This window comes from Xenopus tropicalis, chromosome 3 (assembly GCF_000004195.4).
Source record: "Xenopus tropicalis strain Nigerian chromosome 3, UCB_Xtro_10.0, whole genome shotgun sequence".
In the NCBI taxonomy this organism is placed as follows: Eukaryota; Metazoa; Chordata; class Amphibia; order Anura; family Pipidae; genus Xenopus; species Xenopus tropicalis.
Genome location: NC_030679.2, coordinates 133040191 through 133056700, shown reverse-complemented (window position 1 = coordinate 133056700; position 16510 = coordinate 133040191). Strand labels below are relative to the sequence as shown.

At 38.7% G+C, this 16510-nt stretch overlaps 1 protein-coding gene across 1 annotated transcript; it reads left to right on the top strand.

Moving 5' to 3' along the window:
* The first annotated feature begins 1869 nt into the window (after positions 1 to 1869).
* LOC100486529 (hepatic lectin-like) lies at positions 1870 to 16101 on the top strand. The gene is made up of 6 exons (XM_031898160.1): positions 1870 to 1949; positions 3257 to 3403; positions 4501 to 4617; positions 6104 to 6154; positions 11026 to 11171; positions 15607 to 16101. The coding sequence occupies exons 2-6, from the start codon at positions 3361 to 3363 to the stop codon at positions 15631 to 15633; spliced, it is 384 nt and encodes a 127-aa protein (XP_031754020.1). The 5' UTR covers positions 1870 to 1949; positions 3257 to 3360; the 3' UTR covers positions 15634 to 16101.
* The last annotated feature ends 409 nt before the right edge of the window (positions 16102 to 16510 follow it).

The window sequence follows — 16510 nt, the reverse complement described above, 5'->3', positions numbered from 1 at the left end:
TCTGACGCTGGCCCTAAGGTGTTATAATTTTATGGCCCTAATAATAGTATATGTGCTGTTACAACATGCAAAGAGAAGTTTAATGTACAGGGATGTCTTGGCACTCTGTGGGCCTTATACCTCATTCCCATAATTATCACCGAAGTCCAGATGTGAGAAAAAACTGATGCGCTACGCAAAAAGTACAGTACATTACGCCCAAAGTTCCCTTCATTGTTGAGCCTGCTGACAGCGGCTTAACTAGGGGACCATGGGCCTGGATGCAAAAACTCAAATAAGCCCCCCCCCCCCACCAATAAACATACATGCGTCACCCTCACCTTTAGATTCCCGCAGTATCTCCGGCGGGCCCTACTGGGGGGCGGGTCATAGTAACCTACTACCTGCTGACAGAAAACAAGAATTTCATATTTTTCTCATGTAATTGTAACCCTCTTGGACCAAAATGTACTTTACCAGCTTGTGATGGTAGAGCATGGGTCACAATGGACTCCTTTTCCCAGAAGGGGAGAGGGTGTTGAGCAACTAAGCCTCTCAGCTGTTATAAAGAACTTGATAGGATACCAAAGGTTCAAAAAGGTTTATTTTAAAAAACACAACAGGGTTTACTCACATATCATTGAGTTACAATTTGTTATTATAAACAATCAAGACAGAAATTAGCGTGTATGTGTGGAGGTGATTGGTAAATTAAAGATTAACCTTTAGGTTTCCAGCTAATGGTCTGGATACCCTACAGTGGAACAGTTCAAAAAGTAGAATAATAAACATGAATCCCTTCAGCACTTTGGTTTATTCACTTGAAGCTATTTATACTTCATGGAGAGATACCTCCTTCTAACAATCCTTAGGTGGAGCACAAGACTGCTCTTTCTAACGATGCCTCACTGTTCAGAGGGTTCCTGTTCACTGACTTTCTCTAAAAGTAGTGTCCCTCAAAGGCAGGAACCTTTACTGGGCCTTACTGAAACCAGGCTTCCCAGGCACCACCACCTGGTCAGAAGATGATGACCAAAGATGAAGAACCACCCTTTTCCAATCACTATATTAAAGTGTGACAAGAAGTGATAACCATCTCTATGGGCCATAACAAAGATATCCCACTTGGCTAACCTAGATACAGATACTTTGACTCAGGAACTAGGGCACTAGCAATTTGTAGGGGAATTCCATCCATAAGTACTGTAAACCCTATGTGTCTCTACATAATTATATGTACGCACCAATGACAAAGCACCAAATATTTGCTTTTTAACAGGCAGCCAATGCATGCTATCTTCTCAGTGGTTGCTGTAGTTACTAGACCAGTACCAAACTTTTATTACATAGACCCTTAAATAATAGCAGTTGCAACCCTTATGCTGTGCTTCCTAAACCCAACCTGGTCTCATTTGTATTCTGCTAATGTAGACTTTAAGCTCTAAGGGATTGTGTTAAACCATAACTAGAAGACATAAACACTCTTAGAAGATCAGTGGGGAAGTTTTTGGATGAAATTATTGTATTCTGAAATGTGTAATAATGATAATACAAAAGCCTTGTACACAGATTGTAGCAAAGAGAATAGGAAGTACAAGTATCAGATACCTTAACCACTGCCTATTTACTAGCACACACTTCATGGTATCAGCAATAAGCCATTGGCTGTAGGGCAGAACTATCTAAGTACATCTAATCGCCTCCTAATGTTGGTATAACACAGCGTGGGAAGGCCCAGATAACTCTTGTTACAGGGGAAGTAGGTTAGTAAATCTCCCCAAATGTCTCAGGCGTAAAGTACTGGGTATAGGGAGGGACCACTTGCCTAGAGATAGAAAGATAGTCGTAATAAATACTTTGCCTTCTGTGCTGAGCTGCAGGGCAGAAGAACTGATGGCAAATATCTAGTTGGCACTGATAATTTAGAGCCAACAAAGAGTCTACATCGAGTGTCTGCTGATGCTGGGCAGGTAAGAAGCCCTGTTTTAACCTAAATGATTATCTTCTCTGTGTTCTATTGCCTGTGTATTATATGTTTCAGATATAACAATCCAGGATGATTCCATGGAACTTCAGTTTTCATTAAAGTGCCCTGGAATCATCATGGGTTGTTTGGATGAGAACAGAGAATGTGCAGAGAGCTCAGAAAATGTGTGGACTATGTGGGGTATGGGTACAGTATTTATACAAATTATATTTAAATACATAAGGTAAAGAAGACCCTTCTCAAAAGAGTTTAGAAGACCCTGTGGGATAGGGTACAAAATGCACAAGAGAGGCACAAGCCGCCATGTTTTTTACACTTTGCTCCCAGCCCTATCGTTAATGTCTTGTGCTGAAGGACTTGTGCTTCCCCCATGAATCATTGCTTGCATTTGGCAGCACTGTATCAATAAGGGTTGGGGGGGGGGAAGACGTAGTCGTACGCCCCCCTTTCCCTAAATGGAGCACCAGATTCACAGGACTTGTTTTTAAAAAAATGAGTCAGTTTATAGCCCTCCTCCAATAGAATCCTGCATTGAAATCCATTATTCAAACCAAGAGCAAACAGTTTTCTTTATATTTAATTTTGAAATTTGAGGGGCCAACTATAGTCTTAGTTTTCCAGGTGCCCTCAGCCATGTGATTTGCGCTCTGATAAACTTCAGTCTCACTTTACTGTTGCACTTCTGGTTCCCCCAAGTAGCCTCTCAACAGAACAATGGAAAGTTTTTGCTAAAAATGCTTCTGGATAATAAAAGGATTGTCGCACCACCCACACCAAACCCCTAACATACCTATCACTGCAATCTGTTCCTTCAAAAAGTATGAATAAATTTCATTTTTATATGCTGAAAACAGTTCTCTTTCTGCATCATTTGAAATCCTGGCAGAGGAGGAGGGACTAAAACACTGAAATTGGAACAATTTCTCTGCAGCTTACAGACAGCATGTATTGAGTTAGCCAGATAAGCAGGGGAACAGGGGGCAGGGCTTAGGGAACCAAACTATATAATTACATTAAAAATCACGAAAAGGCTGCATATTTGTTATATTGCAAATTGTTAATGGACTATTGTTCACTTTCATATTCCTTAATTCAAAATTGAAGTTATGTGCTATTGGCTTTGGGACCTACACTTTCTAAGGCTCTGAGATGGACCCAAGCCTGATGAGGGTGCAAGAGACTAATCTAGAGCAGTGGCTCTCAAACATTCTTTTCTTTCTTTTTCATATGCATGTTATAGGCAAGTACAGGTAAATCATGTGTTTTATGTGGCATTATCTCTATTTCTAGACAGAGTGGATAAAGGGACTTCAATGTGTGACTAAAAGACAAAGCAGACAGAAAGCCCTATCACAGTAAATGTTAGAACAGAGAGAAGAGAATTATTAGTACAAATGCAAGTAATGGAGTCTGCTTATACAAATGCGTTGGGAAAAGGTAAGAGATTTAACACAATCTGATATATCTGGATATCAAGTATAATACAAGGATTTCCATTGTAAAAAGCACAATGTGATACATCAAAAGACCCTTTTTTTTCTCTGTAATAATAAAACAGTACCTGTACTTGATCCCAACTAAGATATAATTACCCCTTATTGGGGCAGAACAGCCCTATTGGGTTTATTTAATGGTTAAATGATTCCCTTTTCTCTGTAATAATAAAACAGTACCTGTACTTGATCCCAACTAAGATATAATTACCCCTTATTGGGGCAGAACAGCCCTATTGGGTTTATTTAATGGTTAAATGATTCCCTTTTCTCTTTAATAATAAAACAGTACCTGTACTTGATCCCAACTAAGATATAATTACCCCTTATTGGGGCAGAACAGCCCTATTGGGTTTATTTCATGGTTAAATGATTCCCTTTTCTCTGTAATAATAAAACAGTACCTGTACTTGATCCCAACTAAGATATAATTACCCCTTATTGGGGGCAGAACAGCCCTATTGGGTTTATTTAATGGTTAAATGATTCCCTTTTCTCTGTAATAATAAAACAGTACCTGTACTTGATCCCAACTAAGATATAATTACCCCTTATTGGGGGCAGAACAGCCCTATTGGGTTTATTTAATGGTTAAATGATTCCCTTTTCTCTGTAATAATAAAACAATACCTTGTAATTAATCCCAACTAAGATATAATTAATACTTATTGGATGCAAAACAATCCTATTGGGTTTAATTACTGTTTTATTGATTTTTTAGTAGACTTAAGGTATGGTGATGCAAATTACGGAAAGACCCCTGGACATCTGGAATACCCTTGGTCCTGAGCATTCTGGATAATGGGTCCTATATCTGTATATTTGCAGCCCATTAACAGAGAGATATTTCCAGCCCAGGACCCCCCTCCAAAAAGCATCCATTTGGCTCAGTCCAAATTTGCCAACTTTTTTTTATTCCTTCTGCCAAGTATTAAATATATGAATATTAGGCTCCATCATTTGGAAACTATGTTGTAAATAACCTTGTACTTATGTAAGATACTGAGGCCGCAGTAAAAGAAAACTCTTTCACTCTTTTAGTTCGTGCACCTTCTCAGAGGAAATGCTCACCAACACGGCTGGTATTCATTGTAATGGGTCAAAACATTGTTCTGTTCCTGCTCTTAACCATCATGGCTGCCTTTCATTTTGTTATATGTGAGTATAATCCTGTTTCATGGTGGAATTAAACCTAAATATACACATTCTTATGAAAATCCGTAGGAACGTGTCATAATTGCTAGGAAAGAATCCTCTTTTGGTACAAAAAGTGCTCCCGACATGAGCTAACCCAGTGGTACCAGCAGATCTTTCAGCCCATAGAAGTTCTTTCAGCCCAGCATATACCGGAAGCAATACCGGCTCCTGTAGCGCCCTCTCCTGGACATGTCAGCTCTACGGGGCAGGGACCTCCATCCTCTTGTCTCTTTGACTCTTAACTTATTGCAACTGTATCTTGTATTTATTTGTATTTATTGTTATACTTTGTATTTATCTATTATTATCTTAATAACCCCCTGTTTGTATTATTCTATTCTACTGTACAGCGCTGCGTACATAAGTAGCGCTTTATAAATAAAGATATACATACATACATACATGTCGGCAGGTACCCCCTGGGCTAGGGGCAGCTTGGGATCAATTTTGGACCAAAAGAAGGTTGTGTCCCGTTTTAGCATTAATGGATCTTCAAAAGGGCTGTGGTACTAAATACTGCCATAACTAGGTTTGCCCTTTGCCCGGTATTTGACTAGCCCAGCCGGTAAATCTTCAGCTAGGACCGGGGACGGAACTACAAATTTACTGGCAATGTAGTTAGTGATATTAAACTTGAGCAGAAAAAGGTCATAAACCTTAGATTAAAGGAGAAGGTAAGGCTAATAAAGAGTTAATCTCAAGCTGCAGGCATACCTTCAGTTGTCTCAATAGTGCCCTTAAGTCTCCCCATATTTCTCCTGTTCAGATGTTCAGAAGCCTCATAGGAAAAAAAACGCTGAGCTCTGTAAAGAAAGTTCCCATAATGCCTCGCTCCCGCACCAAGACCAAGACCCCTGTACATGCTCAGTTAGTAAGACTATGAGGAAGCTTCCTGCTGATTGGCTCAGATCCACATTCCTAAGGGGGGGGGAGGGAGTTCTTAGCATTCTTGAGGGAGGGGGGAGCAGGAGAGGGGAGAGAGGAGAAAGCTGTGTGTCTCTGGCACAGGAAAACAGAGACAACAAATCTTTTGACAGAGAAGTCAGTGCAGCGTTTCTGTAAGTGCTTATGGCTGTATTTACATAGACCTTTCTGATAAAGCTTAGTTTTTACCTTTCCTTCTCTTTTAAAGTGACAAAATTACAGAAATTAATTCTTAGACAAAAGTTGATACAGGGGCAGGTATAACTGGCATACTGGAGTCAGGAAGGAATTTTTGCCCCCTCCAGGGCAAATTACAGAGGTTTCCAATGGGGGGGACCTCACCCGCCGGTTTCAGTTAGACAAAAAGGTGGAAGTTGATAGAAATGTGTCTTTTTCAACCTTATCTACTATGTTTACTTATAGGTTATTCATGACATTTGTATATAATGTAATCATTTTAGGCATTGCTAATTCAGTATTGTTCACCTCTGTAAATAACGGAACAAATCATCTCTGCTTTCAGATTCTCAAATTCGAGTGGAGGGGATGAAAAATACTTCGCTAACTAATAACGGTAACTGATTTTGAGATTGTGCCTATTCTATTGTATGCCAGTAGATAGATGTTGAACAAATAGGTATTCAGCACTCAGCCCTGCCAGACACTATGCATCAACCCCAGAGACAGTGTTGATAAGTGTTGATAAGAGGAGCAGAAAAAAGACAAACTTGCAAATAAGGGCTTTTATTACACCATGTGCTATTTGTTTCAGGCCCTTAAGTGTCTTTTTTTCAAGACTGCATAGCACTCTCTTGTATGATATTACTAATGGCGCAGCTCTACCAACCTTGTATATATGGGTTTGGGGTTCATATCCCCTTTACATATCCCTTTTTGCCATGTCAGTGCACTATGTGCATTCTCCAGGTATATAGGAGGTTTGGGGGCAAAAGAATGGCACCCATATGTCACTCTTGTGGGATGCCAACTGCTCCCATCCAGTCTCCTCTGTGCCAGTAAAGGCTGCCAGTTTGTAGGTGGTCTTGTCTGACAAGTGACATCACTTTTGGCTCATCTGCATGAAGTCTCTTTTCGGGACCCTTTAATTACCTTTCTCAGTGAAGAGTTTTAGTTTTATAAACTAGTTAATAAATTATTGTTGTCCACACATTTACTATATAAATAACTGGATGGTGCACCACCCCAGGGTCGGACTGGGGGGTGCAGGGTCCACTGGGGATTCTGTCTCAGGGGCCTGTTGTCCCCCGCCACCTTCACACACACCACCCCCCAACACCAGTCCGACCCCCTTCCCCAAGTGCGCCTAAATGAAACGTACCTGCAGTATATTGGGATGTGGGAGACCGGCAGATCAGTGGAGTGTCTTGGCCTCTGGGGCCTCGGGGTTTTTTCCCGGTGCCCCAGTGGCCCAGTCTGATGCTGCACCTCCCTCTAGATTAGTCCTTACTACCAATAAATTAAGGGATTTTGTGGACAATCCATGTGTGAATTATTAATCTTATTAAACATATGAGTCTCTGGTAACATTCCATCTAGCATCAATCCTGCCCAACACAACAACATATCATCCAGAAATTAAAAGTAGCAATATATTTATTGGCAATATATAAGTACAGGATAGGTTTTCCAGAAAACTCCAAATTACAGGAAGGCCATCTCCTATAGACTCCATTTCAATCAAACAATCGAAATTTGAAAAAAGTATTTCCTTTTTCTCTGTAATATTAAAATGATTGTTTGTACTTGATCCCAAGATATAATTAATCCTTATAGGAGGCAACATAATCCTATTGGGTTTATTTAATGTTTAAATTATTTTTAGTAGGCTTAAGGTATGGCGATCCAAATTACAGAAAACCCCAGGTCCTGAGCATTCTGAATAACAGGTCCCATACCTGTAGTTTTCTCAAAAAATAATTCTCATTCAATCTTATGTACAAATATACTTGCAAATATGGGGGTGACCATTGCCACCACTGATTCTGACGCAGAGAGGTATAAACACTATGGCCATGATTTTATATAAGTGCTATTATGTTAGAAGCTAAGGGGGAATACTGACCAGATTTTGGACCTAAAAGGTTGACCTGAGCAGAAAAAGTCATAAAACCTCAGATTATATCATTTCATTTAAGGTTCAGTTATGATGTGGTGGGGAGGTCAAGTGATTTCCCTCAGCTGCTGACTAATAGAACACCGTTACAATGCAAACCATTTTTTCAGCTGGACCCTTGCAGGGTAGTGGGGGAAAGGTTTAGGCTAATGTCCCATAGAGAGATAAGTCGCCCTCGATACTTCTCTACTACGGGCGACTAATCTCTCCAAAATGCCTTTTCGCCAGGGAAACGCCGGTGGAAAGGCCTACACATCGCTTTGGCTTTCCAAAGTCACATGAAGTTCCCCCTAAAGGAAGGGGGAGGTGGGACATTAGCCTTAGGTACCAAAAAGAAAGAGCCATGGCTCCCTACAATTATGAAACTTATGGACAAACATTAGTCACAAGATTCTTGGGCCAATTTGGAAATCTCCCTCCCACATGGCATAGGCAATATTATTGGGTTCCTATACAGCAGGGGTGGGCAAACTATGGCCCACAGGCCACGTCCAGCCCGTTGGTCTTTTTAATCCGGCCCGCGCTGCGTTGAAAAACAGGAGCTTTTACTCCACCCTCCCTTTCACCCACAGACATTGAAGCTCCGGGGCTCATTTCTCCCCGCTGAGTTATTTTAAAAACAAACAAACCTGTGCACAGACTTCTACTTACATTTATCGCTTATCTTATCTACTCCAAAGGAGATCTCCTTTACAGGGGGCTGTGCGTGCAATGCGATTGGACACGGTTGCAGGGCATTATCTTTGAACCTCTGCACTTACGGTCCTAAGGCAGACCACGCACGCACAGCCCCCTGGGAAGGAGATCTCCTTTTGAGTAGATAAGATAAGCGATAAATGTAAGTAGAAGTCTGTGCACAGGTTTGTTTGTTTGGTTTTTTTTTTAAATAACTCAGCAGAGAGAAATGAGTCTTAAAGGAACAGTAAGAAATGAAATTGTTTTAAAGTAATTATATCATAATGTATAGATGCCCTGCACTTTTAAAAGTTGTGTATTTGGTTCAGGAACACTATAGTTTATATAAATAAGTTGCTCTATAGCCATGGGGGCAGCCATTCAAGATGGAAAAAGGAGAAAAGGCACAGGTTCCATAGCAGATAACAGATAAAACGCCATTGTATTCTACAGAGTTTATCTATTATCTGCTAAGTAATCTGTGCCTTTTCTCCCTTGAATGGCTGCCCCCATGGCTACACAACAGCTTTGTTTATATAAACCACAGTAGTCTTTCAGGCAAACACACAATTTTTACCAGTATAGGGCAACAGTACATTATATTGTAATAACTTTTATACATTTTCATTTTTTTGTGTTACTGTCCCTTAAAAGCCTGTTCTAAATTGTTCCCTTTTTGCACCTAAGTGGTCCACACGAAGGCCATAGTAGTTCAGCCTAGCTGCTGGGGGCACTGTTTGAAGGCACCTTGTAGTGCCATGGACACTAAGCCCTCTAATGAAAACCAGTGAATTCCTGAGCATGCTTTTTGTAACCAATCACCTTTAGAAGTAGCATCAACAGAATATCAGTAAAAATTGACATTTTACATTCTACATTTTAGTCACAAGGCTGTGCACCCTGAGGTCTTGTCTCTTATTTCTTAGTTGATATTTTTTACTGATATTCCTAATGGGTTTATTATTAGTTCCATGCCTGAGTTTCCTAGATTATAATCTTGCATCATAATATAAGATGGGAAAAAAATATGGAAGACATGGCAGCTTTGCTTGGTGTTTTGACAAAGCCTATAAGACTTAAAACTATGGCAGCATAGGGATTCCCCTGTACTAAGCATAATTGACAATGTACTAAGGGGGCCCCGCAAAAATGGTTCCAATCCCACAGTTGGTAAGAGCGGACCCTGTGTGTCTTGCTTTTCCTAACAGAGACTGCAGTCCCAGATCGCTACTCATGCCTTCAGAAAAGTTAACAGCAAACCTCACGCTTCTGTCTTTCAGAAAATCCAAACTCCGCAAGTCTCATCATGTGAGACTTGGCAGCAAGATTGCATGTAAGCGCAGCGATGCAAAACGCTTTGTTACGCATCTGGTGCTGGCCCGGCCCGTCTGTCAAATTTTAAGTCAATGTGGCCCCTGAGCCAATAAGTTTGCCCACCCCTGCTGTACAGTCAATTATGGCTGGAGAAAGTGCAAAGACGTGCAACTAAACTGGTTAAGGGGATGGAAGATTTAAACTATGAGGTGAGACTGTCGAGGTTGGGGTTGTTTTCTCTGGAAAAGAGGCGCTTGCGAGGGGACATGATTACTCTGTACAAGTACATTAGAGGGGATTATAGGCAGATGGGGGATGTTCTTTTTTCCCATAAAAACAATCAGCGCCCCCCCTTTAGATTAGAGGAACGGAGCTTCCATTTGAAGCAGCGTAGGGGGTTCCTCACGGTGAGGGCAGTGAGGTTGGGGAATGCCCTTCCTAGTGATGGGGTAATGGCAGATTCTGTTAATGCCTTTAAGAGGGGCCTGGATGAGTTCTTGATCAATCAGAATATCCAAGGCTATTGTGATACTAATATCTACAGTTAGTATTAGTGGTTGTATTTATAGTTTATGTATGTGAGTGTATAGATTGGTAGGTGTGGGTTGGGTGTGCTGGGTTTACTTGGATGGGTTGAACTTGATGGACACTGGTCTTTTTTCAACCCTATGTAACTATGTAACTATGTAACTATGTAACTATCTGTATATTATGTAATTGTCTATACCAGTAATCCCCAGCCCTCTTTAGGGAAGGAATAACACTCAGAGCATTTTGCAGGCAATACTAAATGGTAATTGAAGGAGAAGGAAAGTCACAATTATTGGCACAAGCGGCACAAAGACAAAAGATGGAAAATGAACACTCGGTCATAGATACCCCAGGCTAGTGTAGTTTTCTGCTAACAGGAGCAAAGGCCTGGGGTATCAGCTAAGTGATTACAATCACTGTGGGGTGCCTAACATTTTGGAACCCCTCTGGGATTGTAAATATCCTTCTCTTTTAATCTTGTGCCAAGAAGGATCGACACTATCTATTCCATGTTCCCTAGAAGCTAAACCTCTCAGCTGTTACTGGTGGTAGGGAGTTGGCTACACATGTAGATGGGGATATGGCCCTACAGGGATGCTCACATTGAGCTCCCACAAACACCAGTGACAGGTGAATGGCTGAATTGCCTGAGAGTATCACTCTGTGTTTGTCAAGTTAAAACGTATGCCAGTGTGGTGGTAATTTATAGATGACCTTCAGTGAAGTATCTAGCATACAAAGCCAACCAGATGCACCAATAAAGTCAACTTTGACCCTGTCTTCACTTTTAGAGAAACTCCAATGTGGTTCTTGTTGGAAGAAATTTGATGGAAGCCTTTATTTTTTTGAAGTAAATCGAATGACATGGATAGAGGCCCGTCTCTATTGTGCAAGGATGGATAGTGAGCTGGTCCTCATTAACAGTGACAAGGAGCAGGTAAGGCTTTTATTGCCTGACTGACATCTAGTTTCATTTGCTATGGGAACTATAGCTCACATCATCTGTGGGTTGATATTTTTGCAATATATAGATAGCTAGCACCCTCCTTTGCTTTTTCTGACCAAAATTCAATCCTTCAATCCAAAACTATCCTTACATGTTTTGTGGGTTTCTACCAGATGCACCAATTTCTTTTTACCCTACAAATATTCAAGCATGCAATTGGTTCTTGACAAAACTGCCCCCATTGTATGTTTACTCTATGAATGGAATGGAACGGAAGCTATCTGTGCAAAGAGTTGTATACAGGTATGACATCTGTTATCCAGAAACCCCTTAGCCGGAAGGCTCCAAATTAACTGGAAGGCCATCTCCCATAGACTCCATTATAATCAAATAATTCAAGTTTTCAAAAGGATTCCTTTTTCTCTGTAATAATATAAAAGTACCTGTACTTGATCCCAACTAAGATATAATTACCCCTTATTGGGGGCAGAACAGCCCTATTGGGTTTATTTAATGGTTAAATGATTCCCTTTTCTCTGTAATAATAAAACAGTACCTGTACTTGATCCCAACTAAGATATAATTACCCCTTATTGGGGGCAGAACAGCCCTATTGGGTTTATTTAATGGTTAAACGATTCCCTTTTCTCTGTAATAATAAAACAGTACCTGTACTTGATCCCAACTAAGATATAATTACCCCTTATTGGGGGCAGAACAGCCCTATTGGGTTTATTTAATGGTTAAATGATTCCCTTTTCTCTGTAATAATAAAACAGTACCTGTACTTGATCCCAACTAAGATATAATTACCCCTTATTGGGGGCAGAACAGCCCTATTGGGTTTATTTAATGGTTAAATGATTCCCTTTTCTCTGTAATAATAAAACAGTACCTGTACTTGATCCCAACTAAGATATAATTACCCTTATTGGGGCAGAACAGCCCTATTGGGTTTATTTAATGGTTAAATGATTCCCTTTTCTCTGTAATAATAAAACAGTACCTGTACTTGATCCCAACTAAGATATAATTACCCCTTATTGGGGGCAGAACAGCCCTATTGGGTTTATTTAATGGTTAAATGATTCCCTTTTCTCTGTAATAATAAAACAGTACCTGTACTTGATCCCAACTAAGATATAATTACCCCTTATTGGGGGCAGAACAGCCCTATTGGGTTTATTTAATGGTTAAATGATTCCCTTTTCTCTGTAATAATAAAACAGTACCTGTACTTGATCCCAACTAAGATATAATTACCCTTATTGGGGCAGAACAGCCCTATTGGGTTTATTTAATGGTTAAATGATTCCCTTTTCTCTGTAATAATAAAACAGTACCTGTACTTGATCCCAACTAAGATATAATTACCCCTTATTGGGGGCAGAACAGCCCTATTGGGTTTATTTAATGGTTAAATGATTCCCTTTTCTCTGTAATAATAAAACAATACGAATGGAGATCCAAATTATGGAATGGCCCCTTACCTGGAAAAACCCCAGGTCATAAGCATTCTGGATAACGGATCTTATGACCTGTTATATATTGTTGCTATATAAAGTAAGGATAGTAAGAAGCTACCTAACAATGGAACTGTGGAGTTGCCTCCAGGCAATCCTTGTGTAAAACAGAAACCCATGTAAAACAAATGTGCATAAAACATAAGGCAGCTGATAAAGTGAGGGTTTTATTGTTAATAATTTAATGTTACATAAACATTTGTATGGTTCAAGAATATTTACACACAGTCAATACATGACTAATCTGCTCCAGTAAGATACAAACAGAAGTGCAAACAGAGCATTAGAAGACTCAACTTTAAAGTTTGTGATGCCAATAGCCAATAGCAACAGCCAATGGCAATAGCCAATAGAAGCCACTATACAAAATAATTGGCTCCAAGGCTAGTGGAATAAGCATTTTTTGTCTATAGAGACCACTCTGTCTGGACCTGTCTGCAAATCTGATATATCTTGCAAGATATCTGTTGTTCTAAATCAGAGTGCCCCCCTAAGTTATTGTAAAGCGCTATGGAAACTTTATGGACACTTTATAAACAAATGTTAATAATAAAAACCTTTCCTGTTCTCTAAATGCCTGTTTTCCTGTTCAGCCTACTGTAATGACATATTGTGTTTATTGGGGGACATGTTGTGTTTATTGGGGGACATATTGTGTTTATTGGGGGACATGTTGTGTTTATTGGGGGACATGTTGTGTTTATTCTTTGCAAAAAGATACATTTTTTTTAATCTAATGGTACATTTGTCTCATGTTTCACTTATTTATTCATTATTCGCTATTATATTTCCACTATTTCTAGAAAATCCCAGATATTATTATTGAGACACAGCAACATTTTTGTTTTCAGAGAAACAGGACAAAGTCAGCCATTACTAAATAGCCCCAATATGGTTTTTTTTTTTTGCTTCTCTAGAAATATCTTGCCAGTAAAACTGGTATAGATCAGTACTGGATTGGTCTCCAGAAGATTAATCAAATATGGACATGGGTTGATGGAACAATCCTCAAAGCATCATCTGAGTAAGTCGAGGAATGTGCCCCTAATTAGTGATAGAGGAAATGGGCCCTGGAACCCAGTAAAGAAGGACAAAGGGCAAATAAAATGGCTGTTAATTTGAATAGGCCAATTCTACAAAAAGACACTAAGGGGGAGTGTAATACATGTTATGTAGTTAAGTTGGGTTGAAAAAAGCCCAAAGTCCATCAGGTTCAACCCCTACAAATGAACCTCAGTGCACATACAGTATATACACACACTCTTACCGACCTAACCATATATACCAACATCTAACTGTAGATATTAGTATCACAATAGCCTTGGATACTATGCTTGTTCAAAAACTCATCCAGGCCCCCCTTATAGGCATTAACAGAATCTGCCATTACCCCATCACTAGGAAGGGCATTCCCCAACCTCACTGCCCTCACCGTGAGGAACCCCCTACGCTGCTTCAAATGGAAGCTCTGTTCCTCTAATCTAAAGGTGTGGCCTCTGGTCATATATTCTATAATGTCAAACTATACTGTATATATAGAATATAAATGTCACACTATACTGTATATATAGAATATAAATGGCACACTATACTGTATATATAGAATATAAATGGCACACTATACTGTATATATAGAATATAAATGTCACACTATACTGTATATATAGAATATAAATGTAACAATATACTGTATATATAGAATATAAATGGCACACTATACTGTATATATAGAATATAAATGGCACACTATACTGTATATACAGAATATAAATGGCACACTATACTGTATATATAGAATATAAATGGCACACTATACTGTATATATAGAATATAAATGGCACACTATACTGTATATATAGAATATAAATGGCACACTATACTGTATATATAGAATATAAATGGCACACTATACTGTATATATAGAATATAAATGTAACAATATACTGTATATATAGAATATAAATGGCACACTATACTGTATATATAGAATATAAATGGCACACTATACTGTATATATAGAATATAAATGGCACACTATACTGTATATATAGAATATAAATGTAACAATATACTGTATATATAGAATATAAATGGCACACTATACTGTATATATAGAATATAAATGGCACACTATACTGTATATATAGAATATAAATGGCACACTATACTGTATATATAGAATATAAATGGCACACTATACTGTATATATAGAATATAAATGTCACACTATACTGTATATATAGAATATAAATGGCACACTATACTGTATATATAGAATATAAATGGCACACTATCCTGTATATAGAAAATATAAATGGCACACTATACTGTATATATAGAATATAAATGGCACACTATACTGTATATACAGAATATAAATGGCACACTATACTGTATATATAGAATATAAATGTCACACTATACTGTATATATAGAATATAAATGTCTCACTATACTGTATATATAGAATATAAATGGCACACTATACTGTATATATAGAATATAAATGGCACACTATACTGTATATATAGAATATAAATGGCACACTGTACTGTATATATAGAATATAAATGGCACACTATACTGTATATATAGAATACAAATGTCACACTATCCTGTATATATATATACATATATATTAAATTCGGATTTTTGTGCAACAATTCAAAAAATTGGGGTTTTTGGGTCAACAATTTGGAAAAAGTCCTCTGCTGACTTTTTTTACTTTGTCAGACATTCATGGAAATGAGTTTAGTCAATTAAAAATATGAGAAATGTTTGAGTATGTTTTAGTAAATCTGCCCCTTAACATTGCTTTCCATTGTCAGGCAAAATTTCAATGATGATATACAATACGGTGGCTTTTAAAGGTAGAAAACTGTTTTTTTTTTCTATTTCTAAAGATTTTGGCTGGAAGGGGAACCAAATGATCGCGACGGAACAGAAAACTGCTGTCACCTAACCTTCAAAGGGAAGATAAATGACGCCCCATGTGCCAGCGAGACGTACAAGTGTCACGCTATCTGTGAGAAAAGAGACCTCTCGTGAAGAGTTTTGCATTGATCCGATCAATGAAACTGCTCTTGTTTATTATTATGAACACATACAGCAATAGGGATAATCAAGGGCCCCATGTTTTATACTTTTATTTTCATTTGATTTCCTGGCCCAGGGTTTTTCATAAGTGTAGCACTTACCTTTATAGGACTTAATTGGAGAGCTCCTAATATCTCCCTATATTCTTGTTTACTAATATGTATGCAATATCCAGAGATTAAAATAACTATAATAACCTGCTACTAGCATGAGTAGAGAAAGTATATGATGGTGTTATATACAAATATAATGACTGGGAATAATGTAATGAGTTGCTATTATGGTGTCAGATTATAAATGCTTATTCACTCTGTACATATGTGTGTATGTTTGTCTCACAGCACAGATCAGTTGTATTGATTTCAAAAGGCCTAGTGCTCCATGTTTTCACCTGCTTACCTTCTGGGTGTGATATCCATTCAAGTAATAGTGCACAATTGTTGGACTGAGGTTGGGTATTGAATAGTTGGGGATCAAAGAGAAGTAGGTGTTGAAAGACAGATGACTAGATCTTATGGGTTTCTCCTCAAAACCTGACCAATGAGCTACCATATTTGAGATCCTCCTTATTAGCTCTTTACGCCAACAGTTAATAGTCCAGCACATCTCCCAGGTCCAGCCACAAAGTTCTGGATCAAAATTCCCTCTATACAAGTGAACATGGATACATATCACAGATGAAATGGAGCCTCCTCATACGGATCTGGTCAA